Source organism: Mixophyes fleayi, chromosome 1 (assembly GCF_038048845.1).
Source record: "Mixophyes fleayi isolate aMixFle1 chromosome 1, aMixFle1.hap1, whole genome shotgun sequence".
Lineage (NCBI taxonomy): Eukaryota > Metazoa > Chordata > Amphibia > Anura > Limnodynastidae > Mixophyes > Mixophyes fleayi.
This window is the reverse complement of record NC_134402.1, coordinates 403,399,593-403,425,308: the sequence shown is the minus strand read 5'-3', so window position 1 is coordinate 403,425,308 and position 25,716 is coordinate 403,399,593. Positions and strand designations below refer to the sequence as shown.

The following is a 25,716-nucleotide window of genomic DNA, read 5'->3' as shown; positions in this document are numbered from 1 at the left end:
AACTGTCTGCACATCTGCGCAGGAAAACATATAGGATTGTTTAAATATTTGATGTGTGTCCTCACAAGACAACTGCAAGGAAGAGCTCCAACCAAAACCACAATGCCCACAACAAATTATAAAGGCTGGCAAACTAGTGGTTTAACAGTGCATGAAAAAATAAATAGGTCAGACAAGCCATACACAAAATACATCGTAGAATAGGAAAACGCAACCGGAGAAGAACAGTAGAATACTTTTGTCAAACTGCAGAAAGGATGAATGTATCAGTGATTTAGCTGCTTGACATGTAGGAAGCACATTTATATTCATTGATGAACACCTGCCAGGGATAATCAGAGCTATATCAACTATACAAACATTTACAAGTATGTTCATACCATAATGAAAATATCATCAGTCTGTCCTATATTTTGTATTAACTGACATAAATAAACTTACCTGGCACAAGTTCCATGACAATGTAAATTGGCTGCCTTTGAGTACACACTCCAATAAGTTTTACAATATTGACATGGTCATACTGCTTCAGTATTCTGCACAAACAAAACATACCAAAGTACACAGTAAGTGGATAATAAAAAAATGTTTTTTAATCAATATTCCTGAAAATGCATCAGTTCACTAGGAATTAGTGACAACATTATGCACAAAATGGCTTTTTCTGTAGTGCCAGACAATTGTACAAATACAGACAGACATAGCTAGTACAGTAAGAAAAAGAACAAATACACGAGGCAGTTACAAAGAAGTAGCACAGATGAGTAAGAGTAATACTGTAAGGACTTATACAGAATACAGCAAAAGATATGACAAGGACATATGAGGAAGACCGACATGAGACAATAGGTAGAGAGGAAATGACAGCAGGAGCATTGGGATAAAATGGAAAACGTTGGGCAAATAAAAGAGGAGGCAATGGACAAAGCGGTCAAGAGGGGGTTCAATGGGCATACATGAAGATGTGAGTTTTGAGGAAGAGCTTAAAGGATTGTAGGCTGGGGAGAACACACAAGAGTGTAGTGACCGGCTGGGGGTGCACCTTGAAATGAGGTCTGAGATGTTGTATAAGGGAGATGTAGTGGTGAGACCTTTGCAAGTGAGGGTAAGGAGCTTGAACTGAATTCTGAAATGGAGAGAGTGCCAGTGATTTACGTAGAGGAGCAGTGGAAAAGGAGTGAAGCCTCACCATTCTAGATTGACCGAAAATGGGAAGTGTGGGAGTCAGGAAGGCCGGTGAGAAGGAGATTGCAGTAGTCAAGATGAGAATTTATGTGCGTATGGAACAGAATTTTGGTTATTTCTTGAGAGAGGGGGACATGTTTTAGTAATGTTTAGAGGTAGTGGTCACAGAATTTGATGAAGGACTATATATGGGGAATAAAGCAGAGAGAAGCACCACCAATGTAGTGGATACAAGGAACAGGAGAGTGGATATTATCCAGCATTAGGGAAATGTTAGGAAGAATAGGAACATTGGTAGGAGAGATGATGAGCTCGAATTGGCAAAGCCAGTGATGGCTGCTTAGTTAGTGTGTATAGCTCTAAGTGTATAGATACAAGTGTGAAACAAAAAATTTAAACAGCATAATTCGGAGTTATACCGGAGTTACACTGGAGGAAACAGGAGAAGAACATTCTGCCTATTAACTCAGCTTCACAAGGACAACAGTCAGTATTTACCTGAAAATCCATATTCTACCACTGATGTTTTCAACTCACTCTGGCTACAAGCTACATGCAACATGAGGACTGTTTTGGACTCTGATCTCATTTTCCTCTCATCTCATGAAAGTTTGTTCTATTTGTCAGTTTGTTTTCAATGCAAAATCCACTCTGTTTAATCAGACTGCTGTACTACTTGCTCAACCACTCCCTACCCATGATACAGTTATTTCTGTCCCCTATCTCACCACTGTACTTCAATTCTATTTAAGCTTTGTCTCCCTTTACAAGTAGGAAGAAATTATACTGTCTTTCAACCAATCTCCTCTCTCATGAGTCTGCAAAATCTCAGCTACTCAATTACCTGCTCTTTATTATTTTCCATTCAACACTTCCACCCACTCCCCCACATGGCTCCCCACATCATTACTTTATACTATCCAGACATCTAGGAATACACTACATTTGCTGCAGCCTAGCTCTACACTACTTATCTGATTACACTGGACATTGCAATTAGGCAATTCCTTTAATTCCTCATTTTTGCTATTTGACTACTAGTCCCAATGCTTGCCAAAATATTTTTCTTTCTCTCTTTTCATGGCATTATCTTTAGGACTATATCATCCCTCACCCATCCTGCAACACACACCTCTGTCCACATTGCCCCTTCATTACTTCACTCACCTCTAGTGAACACTCATGAACTCTTTTGCTATTTAAATTCAATAACTTTAACAGCCTCACCCTGCCGCCAGAAACTAAAAGGACACACATCTTACAATCATCTTTCCTACCTTTCTTCCTCCCTGCTTCTATTAGCTGGTGATATATCACCTAATCCAGGTCCCCCTCACTTCTCCCACACACATATATCTGAACACTACAGAAATCTGGCAAACCTCAAACACATCACCTGCCTCCCCTCTCTTCCAAAGTCCTTTAGATGTGCCCTTTGGAATGCACGCTCTGTTGTAACAAACTTACCTCCGTACATGATCTCTTCCTCTCATACAACCTCAACCTTCTAGCAATAACAGAAACATGGCTCACGCATTCAGACACTGCCTCACCTGCAGCCCTTTCACATGGTGATCTCCATTTCACCCACCCCCAGACCAGGAGGCAGACAAGGAGGGGGGGTTGGACTACTTCTCTCCCCACAGTGCACATTCACAGTTCTACCAAGTATCCCTTCACTCACATTCACATCTTTTGAAGTACATGCTGTTAGGATTTTTAACCCATACTCTATGCGTGTTGCTGTCATCTATCGCCCCCCTGGTCCACACCAACAATTTCTTGAACACTTCTCTGCATGGCTCCCTCACTTCTTATCTACTGATATCCCCACCATCATCATGGGTGATTTCAACATCCCTATTTCTAATTCACGTTCCAATGCTGCTTCCAAACTACTCTCTCTAACCTCCTCACTTGACCTCTCTCAGTGGATTGAATCTGCTACTCATCAGGATGGCCACTGTCTTGATCTTGTTTTCTCTAGACTATGCTCAGTTTCTAATTTCCTTAACACTCCTTTCCCCCTCTCGGGTCATCACCTTATTAGCTACGCGCTCACCCCCAGTTCTTTACCCTCCCTGGTGTCAAACTCTTCCAAGCCTCCTCGTACCCGCAGGAATATCAACGCTATTGATTTTCAACAGTTTTCCACCTCTCTCCAACACCTTCTCTCCCCAATTTCTACATTCTCCTCCCCTGATCGGGCAGTACCCCATTTTCATCAAACCCTAGCAACTGCTCTGGATCAAGTGGCTCCAGCGACACTACATACTTTGCGTAGAATTCGTTGCCAACCATGGCACACTACAGTAACACGAACTCTACAAAAACTTTCTCGTAAAGCAGAACGTCACTGGCGTAAATCTTGTGCCTCTAATGATTTCATCACATATACCGATATCTACCACTCCTACAGAAATGCTCTGGACACTGCTAAACAAGCATACTACCGATCTCTCATCTATGCTCAGGCTCCTAACCCCAAACGCCTCTTTAACACATTTAACTCTCTTCTGAATCCTCCCGCCCCAAATCCTCCAACTAACATCAGTGCACAGGATCTTGCTTCCTATTTCAAGGACAAAATAGATAAGATCAGGCTTGAAATGGTATCTCCCTTGACAAGCAATCTGCTCAATTCCTTTGTAGCACCCTCTGACACTCTCTCTTCATTTGATCCCACAAATGAAGAGGAAGTTTCTACTCTCTTCTCATCTTCCTACTCTACCTCCTGTCCTCTTGATCCCATTCCCTCACAAATGGGTATGTCCCTGTCTCCTGTGCTCATTCCCCCTCTAACTAAAATCTGTAATCTATCTCTTTCTACTGGTATTTTTCCATCTATATTCAAGCATGCAGTGATTACTCCCATTTTGAAAAAACAGAATTCTGACCCTAACGCTCTCATAAATTACCGCCCCATCTCCCAGCTCCCATGCCCCTCCAAGCTTCTCGAGAGAATTGCCTACACACGCCTCACACACTTTCTTACAGCAAACAACTTATTGGATCCTCTTCAGTCAGGCTTTCGCTCTCAACACTCCACAGAGACTGCGCTGACCAAAGTTATCAATGATTTGATCACTGCAAAAGATAATAACCAATACTCTCTTCTAATTCTCCTGGATCTCTCTGCTGCATTTGACACTGTTGACCACTCTCCCCTCATACAAATGCTGCAATCCCTAGGTCTTGAAGTCACTGTCCTATCCTGGTTCTCATCCTACCTATCTAATCGCTCTTTCAGTGTTAATTTCTCTGGATCCACCTCTGCTCCGCTTCCTTTATCAGTTGGAGTTCCACAAGGCTCAGTCCTAGGTCCTCTGCTATTCTCTATCTACACCACTTCTCTTGGAAAACTAATAAGCTCCTTTGGATTTCAGTATCATCTCTATGCGGATGATACACAAATTTATCTATCCTCTCCTGATCTTTCACCATCTGTGTTGTCTCGCGTTACTGACTGTCTTTCTGCCATTTCATCTTGGATGTCTTCTCGCCAACTCAAACTCAATCTTTCAAAAACTGACTTAATATTCCCACCCAAGAACAGAAGCTTCCTGCCTGACATTTCTATTTCTGTCGATAACATGACCATAAATCCCACCACGCAAGCTCGTTGCCTAGGTGTAATCCTTGATTCACAACTGTCGTTTATTCCCCACATCAACTCTATATCTAAATCATGTTACATACACCTAAAGAACATTTCCAGAATACGCACATATCTGACACAAGACACCACAAAAACATTAATTCATGCACTCATCATCTCCCGCGTCGACTATTGCAATTCCCTCCTTACTGGTCTTCCCAAAGTCAGACCTGAACCCCTACAATCTATTTTGCACGCAGCGGCTAGACTGATTTTCCTTACAAACCGTTATTCTTCTGCTGAGCCACTCTGTCAGTCTCTACATTGGTTGCCTGTATTTCAACGAATCCAATATAAAATTCTTCTACTAACATACAAGGCCATCAACAAAATTGCACCGACATACATTTCCTCACTTGTCTCGAAATATCGCCCTACTCGACACCTCCGTTCTGCACAAGATCTACGTCTCTCCTCCACTCTCATCACATCCTCCCATTCTCGGTTACAGGATTTTTTCCGGGCTGCACCTACTTTGTGGAATTCCCTCCCTCGCACAGTAAGACTTTCCTCTAGTCTTCAAACCTTCAAGCGTTCACTGAAAACCCACCTCTTCAAACAAGGTTATGATATTCCTCAACCATCATCTTAATTTCCCTAGATTACCCTATTGCCATCCTCTACACTGCTAACGCAAGACAACAACCTTCTGACCAACATTGCAACACACACAGCCCACTCAGTACTTTTACCTTTGCAGTCTGGCTGGTCCATTGTGCAATATGATGTAGCACATGCCCTTGTGTTTCTAACTCCCATTGTCCTATAGATTGTAAGCTTTCGAGCAGGGTTCTCTTACCTCTCTGTCTGTATGTATTACCCAGTATTGTCTTATTAATGTTTGTTCCCAATTGCAAAGCGCTACGGAATTTGCTAGCGCTATATAAATAAATGTTGATGATGATGATGAATTTGGATATTCTAAGTTTGAGGAAGCATTGTAGCATCCAGGTAGTGACAGCAGAGAAATGGCTGGATATTTGGGATAGGAAGAGGGTAGAGAGGTCAGGGGAGGAAAGATAGAGATTTGTGTGTTGTCAGCAGATGGTTGGTGAAGCCTGGAGGGAACAGGGTCAAGGGGGCAGGCTGTAGAAGAAGAGGAAGATAGAACAGTGAGGATTTCAGACACAGTTACAGGAGGGTAGGAGCAGAGGACTTGTGGAGGGAGGGGATTCTGGCAAGAACAGATTTTGTTGTGGATTGAGAGAATTTTGCTTTTAAAGAAGGTGGAAAAAGTCAGTGGTGAAAAACAAGGAGGGAAGAGTTGAAGAAAGACACAGAAGAGAATTTACAATAGTGTAGAGGCATCAGGGTTGGTTGGACAGGAAGGAGATAAGGGAGTTACAATAGGTTGTATGGTGAGAGAGGGCAGAATAGTATGAGGAAAGGATGAATTTAAAGTGGATGAAGTCAGCATCAGAGCAGAATTTCTTTCATTGGAGTTTAGATGGGCGAGAGCCCTTTTTGAGGTAGTGAGTAAGAGGGAAATGCCAGAGTAGAATTGAGGTGGCTTGGTCTGCAGTATCAAGTGCTTCAAGAGTGTAAAGAAACCACAGCATTAGGCAGGACAAGCAAGAAATTAGAGTGTGGAGGAGTTCAAGGGAAGCAGATGATTCCAATGCTGCTTAGGCGACACTGTGTTTGCAAGGTGGTAGGGGAACAGCAGCTAAAATGAGAGTAAAAGAAAGTAGACTGTGCTCAGAGAAAGGGGAGGGGAAAGACACAGTTGGATATGTTGGAGATGTCACAAAGATGGGAGATCACTAGATCCAGGGAGTGACCTTCATGGTGGGTGAGATGTTCTCCATTTGGGGAGGCTATAAGAGGAAGTGAGAGTTAAGAGGCAGAAGTAGCAGTAGGGAGTCGGCAAAGATATTGAAAAACCCAATAATGATAGTGAGAAAGTCAAAAAAGAGAAAATGGGAAAGCCAGATGGCAAAGTTATCAAGAAAAAGGGAGGAAGGTCAAGGGGGATAATAAAGAACAGTGATGTGAAGGTCTAGAGGGCGAAAGAGCTGCGTTGAATGAACGCCATAGGAAAAGGCGAGGGATAGCACTGAAGGTGCAGCCAGGAGACCGTAAAACACCTACACCACCTTATTGGCAGTCACCACAAAAGGGAGCATGGAGGAAACAGAGACCCCCATAGGAAAGTGCAGCAGGGGAAGCAGTAACAGAGGGTGATCCATGTTTCCATAAGGGCTAGGAGTCCAAAGTCATGGGAGAGAAAGGGGTCCATGGATGGGTTACAGGTACATTTTAGAACGTACCCATTTTGGACAACCCCTCCTTAATCGAGACCAAAAGAGCTTCTATTGAACAACTATGGAAAGCTCGTAGCTCATTTGCTTTCGAGGAATCAATAAGCAACAACAAGCACTCTGCCTCAAATTATAGTGGGGTTTCCAAAGGGCAATCGCCCCATTTGCTAAACTTCGTAGTTAATTGTGACAACGTAGGAGTTGTTTAAAAGTAGAAAATCCCTTAATGAACAGGCTGAACTAAAAGCTGATAAGATTTCTATAAAGAACACACTTTGTATAATTGTTTTTCTCTGGCTGGCTTTTACTGTTGCTTGCTAAGTAAGATGAAATTAACATGATAAATGGCTAATCTAGTTTCTCACTTTCTGATTACTGCAGGGGAGCACAGATGCATCATTATTTTTGCTTAAAATATGTGAACAAGTAGTATTCTGAGACTTGTCTATAGTACATGAAATAAATAACAGACATAGTTTAGCCCACACTGCGTTAGACAGGCTACAATTAAGAATACCAAACTGCCTGATCCATAACCATTTGAATGCATCCAAACATTCTAAAAGTGCAGAAGTCCTGAAGGCTTACAGTGACTGTCATATACGCTATCATCTCAACTAAACCCACCTGGCTTCAGATAAAAATTTTATTTTCAGTTCCTGAGGAAGATCTTCTTTGCATGTTTTCACAGCAACTGGTGTTTTATCTTTTAATGTCCCCTTGTAAACTTCACCAAAATTTCCCTGCAATAATAAATTAAAATCATAGTCAAGTTAACACCAAAACCAGAGAAAAAGGATAAAAGGCAAAAAGGGCAAACAGAAGAAGAAATAAAAATGTAGATACATTTTTTGGGTATCTTGCTGGGCTTCATCTGAGCAGGAATTGAGAGTGATTTATAAAAAAGACTTCACATTTGCCTAATACAGTCTCAGACATAAAATAATATATACTGGGCATCCATCCATCATAACCTGTTAAATCTTCATTTCCAAAGCAGAACACATAGAAAAGAAATAAAAAATATAATGAAAATAGGATTTCCTATAAAAAATATTAATGTCAGATATCCAAGAACACATATTTGGAGACTGATAAGATGAAATGAATATCAAAAAAACTAATGACCAGAAAATACCTGAATTTAGTGTAGCTGGTGGGTTTGTGGAATAATGTAAAACATACTGCACTGTGTCAAGAAAGCAAATGTTTTAAGGACTGTAAGTATGTATTTTGCTCTGAAACACCATCATTGTTTAAACCCTTAAATTGTACCAAGCCATTTACGATGGCCAATTTATATACTCATGTAAAGATATATTGAACGGTACAAAAGTGTGCAAATTTTTATAAACTGTTTAGCATGTCACTTCACTTTCACCCTGTGTTTTCTTTTTAAATATGTATATGAGTGTATGACACAATGTTCAAGGTGTTTTATACTAGGATCACAGTACCATTTTTTTTATCATTCTCCTGCATGTCTGTGTGCTGGCAGATTTGAAATTCCTAAATGGATGGGGATAGGAAAACCTATAGCCAATCAATTCATTAGAATGATTACAACAAAAAGCATCATAATAGATAAGGATGCCAAGCTTGTAAAGGCAGTGACTTGTTCATATGTGATTAAATGGGGGCATGGCTGCATATGATGGGTAGTGCCAAGAAACAAGAGACACATAGTGAAAGAAGTAGGGTTCCCCCACAACACATATTAGAAATGTGAGGCTCCTGCAAAATTTATGCCAGAAGATTGTATATAGAGATGTGTTTGACACCACAAAGCTCTTCAAACTCACTTGATATAGGTCAGAACAATTAGGCTATGTTAAAGTTTAATAATGTCAACAAAGAGGGTACATTTTTCTCATTCTCAAGCTTAGTCGGCCACATGTAAAAGTTTATAAACCACAGTGCACCCAATACAGCAGAAATAACAAAAACTAAATTCCTTTATAAAATATACATACATCCTTCCTACCATAGCAGCTATACCATATATTTGTCCAGAATGCAATGCATCATCCATCTGACCAATAACCAACACTGTTAGAAACATAACCTTTTGACCAGAACATAATGCACCACCTCTTTGATCTGAAAGCAATGACCTTGCTGTCTTAGTAAAGAGTCATGGGCACCATCCTACAGATTTACTACCTCCAACAGCCAGCTTACTGTGGAGAGTGAAGAGAGCAACATCAGACAGTATTTCCACCAATCTGAAGTCTGCAGTGTGATTGGTAGGAATGCCAGGTGCCTGTTGCCCATCACCCAATCCTGAAAATATCTATGGACGCCGCAATACAGTTTGATCATCGCATTTGAGAACGGCTATACCAGATATCTATATAGAATGCCAAAAAACATTATACTATCCAGTAATCAAAGCAATTGGAACTGCAAAACTCTACAGCAATCACTAGTTTAGGGAGCTCAGACTGAATGGCGGACAAAATTATTTTACTAATTATTAATATTAAACTCACACTTCCCTCACAACTATGTTTGGTTCAAATTCAACTTTATACAAAAATCTCTAGATAAATTAAGATTTAAATATCTCACAATATCCATATAAAAATAAATTTAAGGCACATAACATTTCAATTTTGGACCATTGACCTATATGTACAGACATCTAAAAAACTAAAATATAGTCTGTTCTATGACACAATTTACTTACTTTGCCTAATAATTCTGCAAGAGTAACATCTTCATGATTGAGAATCCATTTTTTATCCTGGAAAAAATACAAATAAAAAAAAATCATAAACTTTCTACATTAGAAATATTTCTTAAACGGGAAAAAACACAGTTAATATTTCAATTAGCAGCATATTGCAGAAACCATGTTAAAAGCTTGTAAAGTATTCTGGCACAACAGGATATTAAAAGTTACCTTGCAGTAAAAAAATTTATAAAAAGGAAATAATATAATTTGTGCTAGTAAAACAAGTAGTTGATTTTAAAATTTGGTTTGGATGGAAAAAAGTCATTTCATTGGCAGATTGATACAGAGCATCAGAGCTAGTGATGTCCCTACAAATATGTTGTCTGCAGTGCCTGCTGTTTGACTTGCTTTAGCTGCCATTAGGGCCTAAACATTTGGGAGAGATTCAACTGTCTAGTAAAGAATGCTTTCTTTTTTTAAAAAAACAAAAAAAAAACAAAACAGAAAACTGTGGTATGTCGGATTAACACTGAGCTAAACATTTTATCTTTACGTTTCAGATTTTAAAATTTGTATTTAAATTTTGGGGTCATGTAAGAATCTGTTTGTCGTTGCTATTTAATTTCCTCAAATACTTCTTCTTTCTAGTGGTTTCAAACCACTTATGGAAGTAGGATCTTAAAATGTATGAAAAAACTGTACTGACAGCATAAAAAAAGTGGACAAAACAAGGCCTTATATTTCTCAGATGAGCAGAATAGGCATATTAAATAATATTAATACAGGGTATTGCATTTCTCCGATATGTGATATGTAATGGGTCATGCCACTGAGTGAGACTAGTAATGGTGTCAGAAGCAATGTGTTTATTACACCTCCAGAAGACAAGGAGAGAACAGTCTTATTGGAAATAACTGTACTGGGACTGTTGAGTGGAAGATAATGCTTGAAGAAACAAAAGCAGAATGCTTGATAAAATAGTCAATCAGTTATGAGAAAATTACTGGTAATGGAAACATGTAAATCCATTTTATCATCATTCAACACAAGAACATTTATACATCATTGATGCAATGTTATTATAGCAAGACAAAAATGTTTTGGTACATGTACTACATACAATCACTACATACAGGCATATACAAAATTCTACATTTGAAATTAGATGATTGATGGCATATACATGAATCTTATGTCGGTACTGCAGTAAACAATTTACATTTGCTCTGCTGTACACTAATACCCCATCATTGCTGAAATAGGTGGCAGTGTTGTATGAACCACCAATTGTTCTTGGGGTTTATATTAACATGCTTAAACACACTCTATATTAAAATGTTCAGCCATTTATGCGAATGTACCCAATACAGTCAGTGTGAACAGAAGTCAGATGAGTTACTTTCTGCAGAGAACTAGAATAATTACAGCAGAATAAAATCTACTTGATAAAAATTGACCTTTCCAACTTAGTGGAGACGGTCTCAGGACAGGAACATGATGTCATTCAATCACATCTCATTTATTGATTTATTATTGCTGTTCCAGTTATGAAACCACCACATCTGGTATTTGCTTTTCAATGAGATGCAATAGACTCTTAATGCCACTTAGGTATTTCAAGCACGAAAAAGAAAAACTACAAAGATGAAGAGATTTTTTACAAAGGCAGCATGAAAGTGCTAGTGAGATGGTAAAACACTGCGCAAGCTATTTATACCTCGCACCAGACGTTACTATAAAGATATGTTACAAGGAGCATGCCTCTAAGGATCAAACCTTGGAGCACTAAGATATCAGATTAAAAGAGGCTAAATGGAAAGTGCAAACAAGACAAGAAAATGCCAAAAAAGGTTATTTCTAAAAGCGGAAGAATGTCAATGTGTGACTTATACTTTAGCCCGTAACTAAGCAGCAACATGAGAAATTTTCCTGTATTTTTTAACATAAATACCATTATAACTACTGCTTTATAATTTGCTAAACAGCTGTAAATTTCAATAGCACTTGTTATATTTAAAAACATAAAATACTTAAATCAGAAAATAAAAAAAACATAGGAAAACATCTAGCTATTCCAGCTACTAAATTAAAACACTACTGGACAATGAAAAATTATAAGGTTGAAATTAAATTCAAGGAGATGTCAGCACACCTTTAATTCATACTCTCCAAATGATAAGTATTATGATTTTTGTTTCTGAAGCCTTGTACAAATTGCATTGAAAACAAATCTATCAAAGTTTTTAAAAATCTAACCTTAATCAAACATAACAAGTACAAAAAGTGATAAACTTAAATAAATACAAACAAATTTACGTAATTACATTTAACTGCTCATGAGAGCTTATATTCTAGACTTTTTTTTTTATTAAAAAAGACCTACATAGCTATGACTTTGCTGTGTAAAATACAAGATAAAGCTATTGGTAATATTTATGTCCCTCCACCTTTTGATATAAAATATATCTGCAAAAATGTGCAGAATGTATGTCTGTCACCATGGTGGAATTCAATGTAATTCCATATAGTGGAGCAGATACATGCACTAGTTCGAGGTACCGTGGCCAAGCAGTGTCAAATAAATTTTGTTCCTTTATGCTTAAAAACATTAGATGTGTCAGACAAGATTTTTCCTGTTTTTCAGTTACTTTTGATTCATTTTCCAGAACTAACTTTGCATATGCTGCTGCCAACATTAGGCCATGTATCTACGTTCCTCCCAAGAGGAATTTCAGACTATGTACCCTCATCAGCATCATTAACGCCATCTGACCTTCGGGAAAAGGGCAATTTAATCCCTTTTGGCTGAGTTTCCCTGTGGTGCAATCTGCACATGTGACATCTATTGATAACTATTTCTCTGTATCTGTCAATATGGTCCATAGATAAATGGTTTGGAATCGCAGCTAAAGCCAGTTTTAGGGGGGAGGGGGGGGGGGGAATAATACGCAGTGTAAACACTTTTATAAAAAAAAAAAAAAAAACCAAACCAATATGGTGAAGTGCAGGGCTATAAAAAAAAAAAGGTACATTGCTGATAAACCGCCAGACAGTAAAGAGGCAGGGCAGAGGCATGTGCAGTGGCTAAAAGTGGACACAGATAAGTACCTTATTCACACAAGATCTAAAATATTTCAGTTTGGAGGTAGAGCATGCAAATGGTTGTCAAGCTGGAACTTTGACTAATATTCTCCCTATCGTAACAATGAAAGATAACACTATAGTTGCTCATAGATCCACTAGAAATCAATATAATGTTAAAAGAGCTTAATAATAACCTATATACTTCCACTGCAAAAGACAAATACATATGTAACATTACATTTCACTCCTCGCACAGAATTATGCTAGATGTTCCAATTAAAACTGAATAAATTCTGGATGCCATTAAATTAAATCCTCTCCGTCTGGAAAATGTACAGAAGAAATGTGTTCGCCTCTCCGTTGCTTTCCCCTTAGAACTTAACCAGAGGTCCCCATCACTATTTGCATTAGCAGCAAAAACGCTATCAATTGAAATTAGGGACAATATAAAAATTAAGGGATAAAGCCTGTGCACTCAAGAAGACAAAATACAAATAAAGGTCTCGGAATCCCTATCAGTGCTCACAATAAGTAATTATAATAAGGGTGTTTACAAATATCTCACATAGCTTGGATAATAACTAAACAAACAACAATCAAGTGTCAGAAAATAACTGGAATCAGAACATTTTCTCATAGATGTATATGGAACCCTTTTACTCAAGACCACAGATTACATTATATGCCAATGATACACTCATATTCCTGAATGACCCCAGATAATTATTGGAAACAGCAAATGCATTCAGTGTAAAAAATTGGGACACTTTTTATATTTCTTATTCTCCAACGATCAATGCCATGCAATACCCACTGATATGGTCCCACTCATCCAGATACTTCAGCATAATGATAACTAGACATTATAATGCCTATAATAAACTAAATAGATACAATTAAATCCAAGATGAATGCCTGGTGACTATTGGCACGGACTCTTAAAATAGAATGCCATTGTTAATATTATTTTCCTTCCTCAATTACTATACTGGTCATGCAACAAGTTACTTGCAACTGAATAATTAAGAAAAGTTAATAACAAAATTCAACAAACATACAAAAAAGAAAAAACAAAAAGTTGGATATATGAAATTTGTTTCACATAGATTGGAGTTTTGTCTACACAATATTCCTGCATCAATTTGGTTGGAGTCCCACATGAATGCTGAATCACTCTAGTCAGCAGCTCATTGCCACTGAAAAAGATCAGCACATAGAGTATTTCCTAAAATACTCTGCTGTGAACATTCCAGATAACCTAAATAGCTATCGATTGATCTATCCAGCCCACGCAAAAGTGGAGACATCCAGGATGACTGGGAAATGACAACCATAAAAAGGTACATAGAACACAATAAGAATATTGAATACAATAAGCTGCTCGGAATCTAGTGAACCTCAAAACTCATTCAGATTAAAACAATAGTTAGAGAATGAGATGGAAAAAATGTGAAAATATGTACAAGAAAGCTGATGTTAAATTTTTGTAAACTAAAAGGCAAAAATGGAAAACAAAAGCATTTCTTTATTAATTGGCAGGATTCACATGCTGTAAACAATACTCATGTTAAAATCACAAGTAGATACAAATTTAATATGTAGAAATAATGTGCACTTTGAAGTTACTCCATATGGATTGGTGGATATATAACATTAAAAGAGATATGCACTCTGACCTGTATGAATGGGCTGAATAAGTCCAAAATGACTTGGTTCCAATAGTCAAATAAAACCTGGTGCCCATTATGACTGACAGGGATAAAGGCACAAATAGTGTCCAGCATCAGTATCCATATTGTCAGAATCAATCAGATGTCCACTTGATGGAATCTGATCAATTCTGACAATCTGGATACTGGTGAATGTAGTGTTAATGTACTACACTGCAGGCAGATGTTAACCTCCTCTCCTGTCTCCTTGAGTAATGAAGCCTTTTCTTCACAATTTTATTTGCATAAAACACAGATAACTAAATCCTACTTAAATAACTGTTTAAACATAACGTATACATAACTTTAATGCTCAGGTCCCTTTAATGACAAAACATTATTTTTCATCACAATTAGTGTATTCCATTTATTCCATTAATGTACTTCGGAATAAGAATTTTTAAAGAGGGAATTACCAGAGATCAATCACATGTAAACATTTTTTGTTAATTAAGCATTTAGCATTTTGGCAGCCGTCAGAAATGGACAGCATGGCAATTTCCTTTCATATAATTAAACACAAATCAAATTACTGTAGATGTTAGTCAGTGCAAGAATTTTATTGCTGATAACCGTCATTTTCTATCAGGGAGAGGCTTGGAGAGAGACTACTTAATTGCATGCATTTTCCCAACTCACTCTGCATATATCCAGAGGTAGTGCAGGATTATACAACACGTGATCAACTTTGTCAAAGCACTTTCAATCTTAAAGCCTTATTGACAAGCGCATGCAAATTAGTCTGTATTAGAGGCAGCTTTGCAAGTTTCCAGTAATTGAACAAAAGTTTGAGAAAAATGCAAATGAGTGTCATATAATCAAAAAGTTCTGGAAGTATATACAACACTTATTTAAAAAGGGATTTTGCTTTTCGATACGGATACTTTCAATTACATTTCTGTAGCTACGGTAAGTTTTAGCTGTAATTAAGACAGAAAATCTAAATCACCATGTGCTGTATCTAGAGCAACATCTGGTATTTTATAAAACTAATAAAAATATGAAGAGGCTTCAGGGATAGTGTTTTCATCTCCCATATAGGATAACTTCTGAGGACTGATTAACTTCTTCTGTTTCTACATATTAGTATTTCCATAAAGTTGAAGCAGCATTACCCACTTATATAGTAAGAGTTCACATAGTGCCCTAGAAGCACCATTCATGGGCAGCATGGTAGCACGTTGTTTAGCATTGCTGTCTCACAGCACTGGGGTCATGAGCTAGTATATTATCCCTGTGTTTGCTTGGATTTCCTTCAGGTGCTCAGGTTTCCTCCCATGAATAAAAAACACACTGTTAAGTTAAAGACTTCTGATAAAATGGACCCCTATGTATGTGTGTGTCAGTAAAGAACAGCGATTAAATAAACACATGACGGACCATGAATTATTCTTTTTGCATTAATAGTCTGTTCATGAAATAGTCTATGTGAACTATCATCCCATTCTCCAGTGGTCAATAATCTCTTCTCACTGTTGTTGTACTTGTAGCAGCCACAACTTAAAGTGAGCATGCTATGGCTACCAAAGCAATGAAAAGGCCAATTTGGCTTATTTAGATCGATAAATCAACAAGTGTGGGCCTCTACTGACCATGAAAGAAGGCCTAAAATGATTATGGTTCATGCAGAATAGTATTGTTCCTCAATGAACCAACCAGTGACTGCTATGTTGTCATAAGTGAGACTTAATGAGCTCAAAAACAAAACAAGCTTGTAGACAGACTGGATACAGATCCATATGTTCAGTGATCAGGTAGTAAAACATCTGGGTTAACATGTGTCCAGCTTCTTACTGCACTGTCCTACCATATTTTAAGTTAAAAATCTCCTCTATTGTTCAAGGTTAGTGTGTTTATGACCAATTCTGGGGATATTATTGAAAACCAATGCAAAAGGAAAAAGTGGCATTGCCCACAGTGACTAAATATTTGCTTTAATCTGTGAGCAACAACGCCTTTTGCTTGCACCAATTTCCATAAGTTTCCTTGAATGATGGTTATAGATGTGAACAGTAGAAATGCAATGCAATTATAACTGGTTATAGATCTGGAATCTAGGAAGAAACATAGGCTGACTTGAACCTTCTAGGCTGGCGATGTCTCAGTCTATGGTCGCAAAATAATCCCTGTGCCAAATTACAACCAAATCAGAACATTATCAGACATATTAGCAAATGCAGTAGGATGTGAAATTGGACTGTAGTCTCATGATGCGCCTTTATGATGCAGTGTAGGATGTGAAATTGGACTGTAGTCTCATGATGCGCCTTTATGATGCAGGGTAGGATGTGAAATTGGACTGTAGTCTCATGATACGCCATTATGATGCAGGGTAGGATGTGAAATTGGACTGTAGTCTCATGATGCGCCTTTATGATGCAGGGTAGGATGTGAAATTGGACTGTAGTCTCATGATGCGCCTTTATGATGCAGGGTAGGATGTGAAATTGGACTGTAGTCTCATGATGCGCCTTTATGATGCAGGGTAGGATGTGAAATTGGACTGTAGTCTCATGATGCGCCTTTATGATGCAGGGTAGGATGTGAAATTGGACTGTAGTCTCATGATGCGCCTTTATGATGCGAAATTGGACTGTAGTCTCATGATACGCCATTATGATGCAGGGTAGGATGTGAAATTGGACTGTAGTCTCATGATGCGCCTTTATGATGCAGGGTAGGATGTGAAATTGGACTGTAGTCTCATGATACGCCATTATGATGCAGGGTAGGATGTGAAATTGGACTGTAGTCTCATGATGCGCCTTTATGATGCAGGGTAGGATGTGAAATTGGACTGTAGTCTCATGATGCGCCTTTATGATGCAGGGTAGGATGTGAAATTGGACTGTAGTCTCATGATGCGCCTTTATGATGCGAAATTGGACTGTAGTCTCATGATACGCCATTATGATGCAGGGTAGGATGTGAAATTGGACTGTAGTCTCATGATGCGCCTTTATGATGCAGGGTAGGATGTGAAATTGGACTGTAGTCTCATGATGCGCCTTTATGATGCAGGGTAGGATGTGAAATTGGACTGTAGTCTCATGATGCGCCTTTATGATGCGAAATTGGACAAGCTGTTGTCAACATTCCAATGATCTAATCAGCAACAGGTTGATGTTAAATCACAAGTAGATACCAATTTAATATGTAGAAAAAATGTGCAAACTAATGGGTCCTCAAACCACAAAAATATGATCACTGGTTTAACTGCAGTAACTCTGATACCCCTGCAGTTCCTTCATATGGAGTGGTGGATAGATATAACATTAAAATAAATATTTAAGTTGATCTGGATATAATACACTGAATAATTCCAAAAAGACTGGGTTCCTGTAGTCAAATGAAACCTGGTGCCTCTTATAGCTGACAGGGACATTAGGAGGGAGTTCTCTGCTCAGGAACAAAGGCACAACTAGAGCCCACTTGAAGGGAGATGGACACAGGTTAACACAATGTTAGTGCACCAAACTGCAGGTAGATGATAGGATACGTCTGTGTTGTACCAAGAGGAGTTGGACAGTTTTCTGTATGAAGTTTCCGCATAGCTATGGGATCTATAATGTAGAATTGATGGGGGTATTTTGGGGAGGGTAATTTGGAGCACCATGTATGAAAAATTCTAAATTACATTTCAAAATGATCCCAGCCTTTCTTGACGCTGTCCCCGACATCTCATTTCTTATTACAGTACTTAGCAGTAATCATCAGATACAGATGGAAACTCTTAGTTATGTCTGAGTCTATGAACGGAATTATAACAAAAAAATGTTGCTTTTTCCCATTAGCTTTTTGAGACTTCATAGATAAGGGTTTCCGGGTAAGGAATTCAATACCTGCACAGTGGATTTCAAAACCCTGTGTAGCAACAATGGGCAAATCGGGTACATAAAAACATTTACACAGTAAAATGCAACAAATAAGATAATAACATCACGCTACATCTCTACTGCAGGAAAACAAAGACCTGGTAAACAACAGTAAATGTACCCAATCACCTTACACTTCTCAACTCTGGTCCTGCAGCAGTAAGTTTAAATTGTGAATCTTTTCTAAAAGACCTGCTCATAACAAGTACCATTCTTGCAGTGCAATAAGTTATTTATTTTTGTTAACTCAGTGGTTGAGTATTTTTTTACTAAGCAGTAAATATATTGTTGTGCAAGAGGCATGCGTGTAGGCATAGAAACAATTATAAGATTATAGAAATTCTGCAACAGAAGAGAAAGAACTTATACATATGGGTCTAGAAACGGCTAGTTAAAAATGTAGAATAAACCTTGTACATTGTCCTCACTTTCTTAGAAGGTTAGAAGCATCTTCATGAACATGTCTCAATGTTTCATTGCATCATAGTGTAACATGTACTTAATGAGTGTTTCCATAGAAGTGCATAATATTTTGCCAAGTGTTACCACATCTGATTGTTGCAAATTGGGCACTTTTGTAAGAAAGTGTATTTGTTCTACATTTAGCTTGAATTTCTTATTTGTACTAGCAGCATCTAAACATGTTTAATAGGCTTTAAAAACAAGAGTATAACACCTAGGCTGGTATTCAATTGCCAGAGAGTTGTTGTTTTTTTACCTTGTTAAGTAATTTTAACGCTGTTTTTTATCATTTTCAAGCGGGCTAACTTTACCCCAATTCAATTCCATCTTTAACGCTCAGTTTTTTTTTTCATGAAACGGTCCTCTTGCGGTCCAGTAGAAGGACTATTGAAAGTATAGGGTGTTCGAGAGGTAGCCGCGTTAAAAGCTATTCAATTGTTTTTTTAACGCGGCACGTTAAACAGGTAAATATGCTGTTTTATCTCGCACCTCTTTGAAGTGTGTTAAAAATAAAAAAACATCTGAAAAGTATTTGAAGTCATGTAATAATGTGAAAAAACGTTAACCTGACGTTTATCACTAATGCCTAACATGTAAAAGATTTTCTTGTGAAAAAATAATGAAATAAAATAAACAAAAATAAATAAAATCACTAACTAAATTATATTTATGTATGTTTTTGGTACAAATATGAATGTAGTATTTTGACATGGTATAGATGATTCTATGGTAAAAAATAGCTCAATTAAAAAATATGCTAAAGAAAGTACTGTAATGTCGATATTATCAATGTGTAATGCAATCTAATGTACGAAAAGGTATGCAAAACCTTTTTTTTGTGTTATACATGACTGCGTTAATACTTCCCTTCACTTCCCTAAAAACTCGCAAACACAATGTTTAACGCGCGGGGCAGCATTCCCTCTATTTTAATTGAATTGCACAAGTTTCCGCGCCGCGCTAACTAAAAACGGTCACTATTGCAGTTAAAAACCCGTGGAAGTATTTTTTTTACGCTGTGGGAAAAAAAATAAAAAAACTCGCCGACAATTGAATACCCCCCCTAAAATTAAAGCCTCTGTATAATTTTTTTCTTCATATTTGGATTTATCTCAAGTATATATGCAAGACTACTAAATGTTACACATTTAAAGTGGCATAGCTGCGGAACAACTTAAAAAGTGTGTTTATGATCCATTACCCACACTGCCAGCAAAAGCATGCAAAAGGGTATAGAAATGGACCCCACATGTTTCATTTAACCCATACCCATTACCACTTGCGGTAGTAAGCGTTTACAAAACATCAGCGCTTTATGGATGCTGTCTGCTCTATTTATCTGTCTTCACTGCCCCCGACCGCAAGTGCCCACGCCAGAGTATAATCAGTGTAAAACACAACCGCACTTTCTCTAGACAGAAGACAATTGCATCAACTGCTTCATGGTTTTCAAAAGCATCACTTTACACCATCCTTCATAAATACCAGACTACCAGGCATCATTTGTCAAAACATGAAGATGTACTGATAGTATGATGAAGCACAAAAGGCGCATTCTACTGAAGCACTTTATGGAAATGACAAATAATCTAACACATAATTTTTTCCCCTCCTGAAGTAACTGGTCTACTTCATATTTAAACAACATCTACAAGATTTTTTTTTCTCATGAATAAAATTAAAAAGCAGCCAAAACTGCAGTGCTCCAAAAAACAAATAAATGAAATGATCTATGGCTCTAGTTAAGGATGCAGAAAACAAAGAGCGAGAAATGTTTAACAAAGTTACAGAGAGAAAAGTATTCAGCATTATAAAACATGAAGAAAGGGGGTGTGTGGTTGAATGACTTGCAGTGTAATATCAATACTATAAACTCCATTAACCACTGACTGGATGCTTTAGTACCCCTTGTAGAGTAGATTAAATTATTATATTTTCGGAAAATGCATAATCCAACGGAATATATATATATGTATATATATGTATATATGTGTCCTCTTAAAGTTTTCTGTGATATCTGGCACAAAGACGTTAGCAGCAGATCCTTTAAGTCCTGTATATTGCAAGGTGGGGCCTCCAAGGCTCAGAGTTGTATTTCCAGCACATCCCACAGATGCTCTATCGGATTGAGATCTGTAGAATATGGAGGACAAGTCGACACCTTGAACTCATGTTCCTCAAACCATTTCTGAGCAATTTTTGCAGTCGGCACATTATCATGCGAAGGAGGCCACTGCCATCAGGAAATACTGATGCCATGTAGGGGTGTACTTGGTAGGTTGTGCATGTAAAAGTAACATCTACAGGAATGCCAGGACCCAAGGTTTCCTAACACAACATTGCACAGAGCATCACACTCCCCATGGTCCAGTTCTGGTGCGCAAATGCCCATTGAAGGCGCTTTCAGTGGTGGGCAGGGGTCAGCATGGGCACTCTGACCGGTCTGTGGCTAAACAACCCAACACGCAGCAAGCTGTGATGCTCTGTGTGTTTTAACACCTACTTATCATAGTCAGCAATAACTTTTTCAGCAATTCATAGTTTTTCTGTGGGATTGGACCAGACAGGCAAAAGAAAGCCTTCGCTCCACACACGGATCAATGAGTCTTGGGCACCCATGACCCTGTAACCTGTTCACCAGTTGTCCTTCCTTGAAGAACTTTTGGTAGGTAGTAACATCTGCATACTGGGAAGATCCTACAAGACCTAGCATTTTGGAGATGCTCTGGCCCAGTCATCTAGTCATCACAATTTGGACCTTGTCAAAGTCGCTCAGATCCTTACATTTGCCCATATTTCCTGCATCCTGGGGGGGGGGGGCATACTTTTTCCACGATTCTTCCCCAAAATACTTTAAGGCAAATAGTACTGCCCTATTTAATTTAACAAGCTAAATATCACAAGTATAGGGTTACTAAAAAGATAAGTACTTAATACAAGGTCTGACATAATGTCCAGGGACAAATGTATGCATTATAGTTTAATTTGTTTTTGCTATTCTTTTACCATCGCAATATAATAAAACAATGTACCTAGGCCTGGTACTACAATTAGGCAGCTGCCTAGAGCGCCAGGCTTTTGAGGCCGCCACTGACGGCTGGTGCCAAGTATTTATGTGATATGCTGCCTTCCAGAAAGAAGAAATTCTCTGGGTTAAGCGCTCTACACAGAGCGCACAAAGCTCATCGGGCATAGACCACACAACCCCCTACCACCCCCAGTTGGCTGCTCACGCTGACACAGCTGTGGAACCCCCGGACTGCAGGGCCAATGTGAAAGTACATAGAGAGGAACTGAGATGTGATCAGTTTCACTCTGACTAATGATTGATCAGCAACAGATAAGTGAGGGAGGCTTTAATATACTTAGTGGGAAGATCATGTTGAAAAGGTTAGGCATAATAATTGGAAAACAATTATGAAGGGTGAGGCTATTATTGATTTTAATAAGCTACTTTTGGGTTAATTTTTAATGTTGGGGGTTAATTAACAACTGGGAGCTTAACACTGATGAAGAGGTTATTATGATGATGAAATTGAATGAATGATTTTGAGGAGAACAGGATGAGGGGATTGATTGATGAAGGGGTTAAAGATTACGAGCAGGGGGTTAATTATGATGATTTAGGGTTATTTATGATGGACCGCTGCTAGGTGCTTGACTCCCAGAATAAAATCTGCCCGATAGCCCCTGCATGTAATGTGTGGCGAGAGACATGGGAGTGGTATTTGTATAATGTGTTGGGTGATATTGAAGTATTGAGTGGGGAGAGGGGTTGATCGTTTGCCTCGTTTACCAAGAATCTTTGCACTGGACCTGAATGTACCCATTCTCCAGTCCTTAGGGTGGAGGTAAAAAAGTGTTGGTGGGGTCATCACAAAGAACACACAGCAGTGTTGAAATGTTCATTTCCTTGCAACTTCCAGACCCTTCCAACATTATGAACACCCCACTCACATGCAGCACTGTATACAGGCCATGGAGAGGGAAGGAAGGAAACAAATTCATGACCACTTTCCCTTGCCCAGGTTCAGGGGATTGAAATGGGATTTGTTGTTTCTTTCATGAACGATTTAGCGGAAACGTAAAATCTATGAATCTGGAGCCTCCACAGTAAAGGAATTTAATAGGAGGATTAGAAAGGACACAATGCATTCTATAACTCTGTGCACTAATTCTGTGTCTGGTTGTTTGTCTTAAGAAAGTGTAGACAAGTCCAAGACAAGAAATGTGGCCTATTTGTTCTTCCAAAACATTTGGATCACCTAATGGTGGTTCCCTTGTTCTTAAAATAGAGGTTGATGAATCCTGGATATTGATGTGTGACCATCAATATTGGAGAAAAATATGTTTCATCACTACCAGGGAAATGATAGGTATTGGATCTTCTGTATGGCAATTCCATAATCCAAAACTAAAAGAAAATAAATCCATATTCATGACTACTGACATAAAAGGCTTATTCAATGGGAAAACAGAACAGCAATGTTTTCATGACTATAAACATTCTACAGAGAATACTGCTGTCAGTGAGCTATATCACTTATCAATACATTTGCAATGATTACTGTATTTGTTCATGTTCTCCAAGGTGTCAAGTCCTTAGTTGTGAACATTACCTACAGAGGGAAAGGTGAGTTTCTTGAAAAGTGCAGTGATCCATGACATGGGAGTACTTCAGTTCAGACAGTTGGGTTGGAGGGACAAATAAGGAATAAAAAAAAGTTTCTAAACCAAAACATAAACCCACAATAAGGCTACTCCTATAATAATCTCTGAGTTATAAGAGTCACTGCGTTAATGTTTATCTCAAACATACCTGTTATCTGACTTATGGATTTCTGCAAGTAAACAAAATAAACACTGAAAATTGTGCCACACTGGTCATACTGCAAGTACATATTAACTTGTTTAAATCAATGTGTCACCCTATGCACAAACCTCAATCAGGTCGGATTTATGCTATTGAATGTGTTGGCATAAACCGAAACGTTGGATTAAATAATGAAATGATTACTTGCAGTAAATAACAGTGCTAATTTGATGCTCTCCAATACACTGAATATTTATATACAGTTTTGTGGACAGAAGGTTACACCTTCACTGAGCAGTCATGCACAACAGATTGCCCAAAAAGTTGTCACTGAAAATATGAAGCAGACGAAGAGAGAATCTTTCCTTTAGTTTATGACCATTCGCAGCATTCTGTTTTGCACATAAGTTAAATACTGTCTGTTTTTTCATGTAGCACACAAATACTTGATAGCTTATTTGTACACTGACATTTAATGTTGATATTTGTGTGCTACATGAAAAAACAGTCAGTATTTAACTTATGTGCAAAACAGAATGCTAATTTGCACCCCTTGCATTGTAACATGGTTTTGTCCAGGAGACTGAAATAAGAAGTTTCTCAAGTTAAGATCCTTAATGAATCAGGCCCAAAGTGCATAATTCCATGCCTGAATTGTGAACTAGCTATTCATCCGTTCACCTGCACACCTGGATTAGTTATATTTAGCCATTTCAGTCTAAAACCCTTTTTTTGTCTCTAATACTAATTATTGATGCACCCTATTGATCGATACGATATTCATTGATTAAATGCTCTTTAACAATGGCTATTAAGGGTAAAAGGGCAGGAGTTTGAGGACAAGTGTCCCTTAAAATAGTTTAGTATATTGTACAGTATGGTGATTACTCTATAGCTGTCCTTTATGAAATGCTTTATATACTCCCATCTCCTGGAACTGCTATTAAAGATAAATGTCAGCATAGCTGAGACACATGAGAACTTGTGCAATCATCAATTAATCAAAGGGTAACAAATTGTGAAAGAAAGTAAAAATGAAATTCAAAAAGGTATTGATTATACTTTTTAGTTACAAAGGTAAAACAAAAAGCATAAAATAGATAGCGGTCATTCACCTATGCAATTGGGAAACCAATTTTATGCTATAAAACTAACATTCATGTAGTTTCATCAGTCGATAAAAATGATAATGATAAAATGTCACAGCAGCACCACAGGGGAGATATAAAGCGAACATACATTGGATACATCACAGGGACAGAACTTTGGTCATTAGACTGAAGGTTCTACTCACAATGTAATGGGAAAAGGGGAGGATTACAAAATTGACTGCAATTGTCATTCTACTTCACCTTAAGTGATAACAGCAGTAAGATCATTGGGAGAAATGTATCGGCACTAAATAATATATTATCAATTGAGAAAAAATATAGATTAATAGGGAGTGCATGCAAGTGAGCTCCCACAGTGGCAGTCTGAACAAGGAACACATGTTACTGAGCAAGGACAGCTTTAATAAGCCCAAATACTTGGTTTACTGTTGCAGTCACTGTGCAGTCTAAAGGAAGGTCTCAGGTAAGCAGCCTCTACCTTCTTTAATAATTGTGTTTATGGCCAGACATTAAAGATGTCAGAAAAAAAAAAAGGAAAATGCACATACATTGTTGATGTGGAAGATGACTTAGCGTAATTATGTAATGAGAGATATAAAGGAAATATATTTTTACATTAAAGAGTGGAATAAACTGATTATAAATTAGAGAATGTGGAAAATCGATGTAGCTGACAAAATGTGACTCCAGAGGAAATTATTGACCTCAGAGCTTACACAGCCCATGTGTTGCAGTAAGAGTTCCCTTTCATACCAAGGATCAATGGATCATAGACTGGAGCCACAGAACCTTACAGAGATATATTTTAAAGTACAGATGGAATTATCCATCATTATTAGAGAAGCTCAGCTCTCCTGGCTAAAGGCCATTTTGGGATCTT

The 25,716-nt window shown here is 38.0% G+C and overlaps 1 protein-coding gene across 1 annotated transcript in view; it reads right to left on the bottom strand.

Annotated features, from left to right (window-relative positions):
• FER (FER tyrosine kinase) overlaps positions 1–25,716 on the bottom strand; it is a 177,275-nt gene that overhangs the window by 61,822 nt on the left and 89,737 nt on the right. The window contains exons 15-17 of the mRNA XM_075181517.1: positions 9,794–9,850; positions 7,732–7,847; positions 442–536 (exon numbers count right to left, since the gene is read on the bottom strand). Coding sequence (XP_075037618.1) covers positions 442–536; positions 7,732–7,847; positions 9,794–9,850 — 268 coding nt within the window. The remainder of the gene's footprint in view (positions 1–441; positions 537–7,731; positions 7,848–9,793; positions 9,851–25,716) is intronic.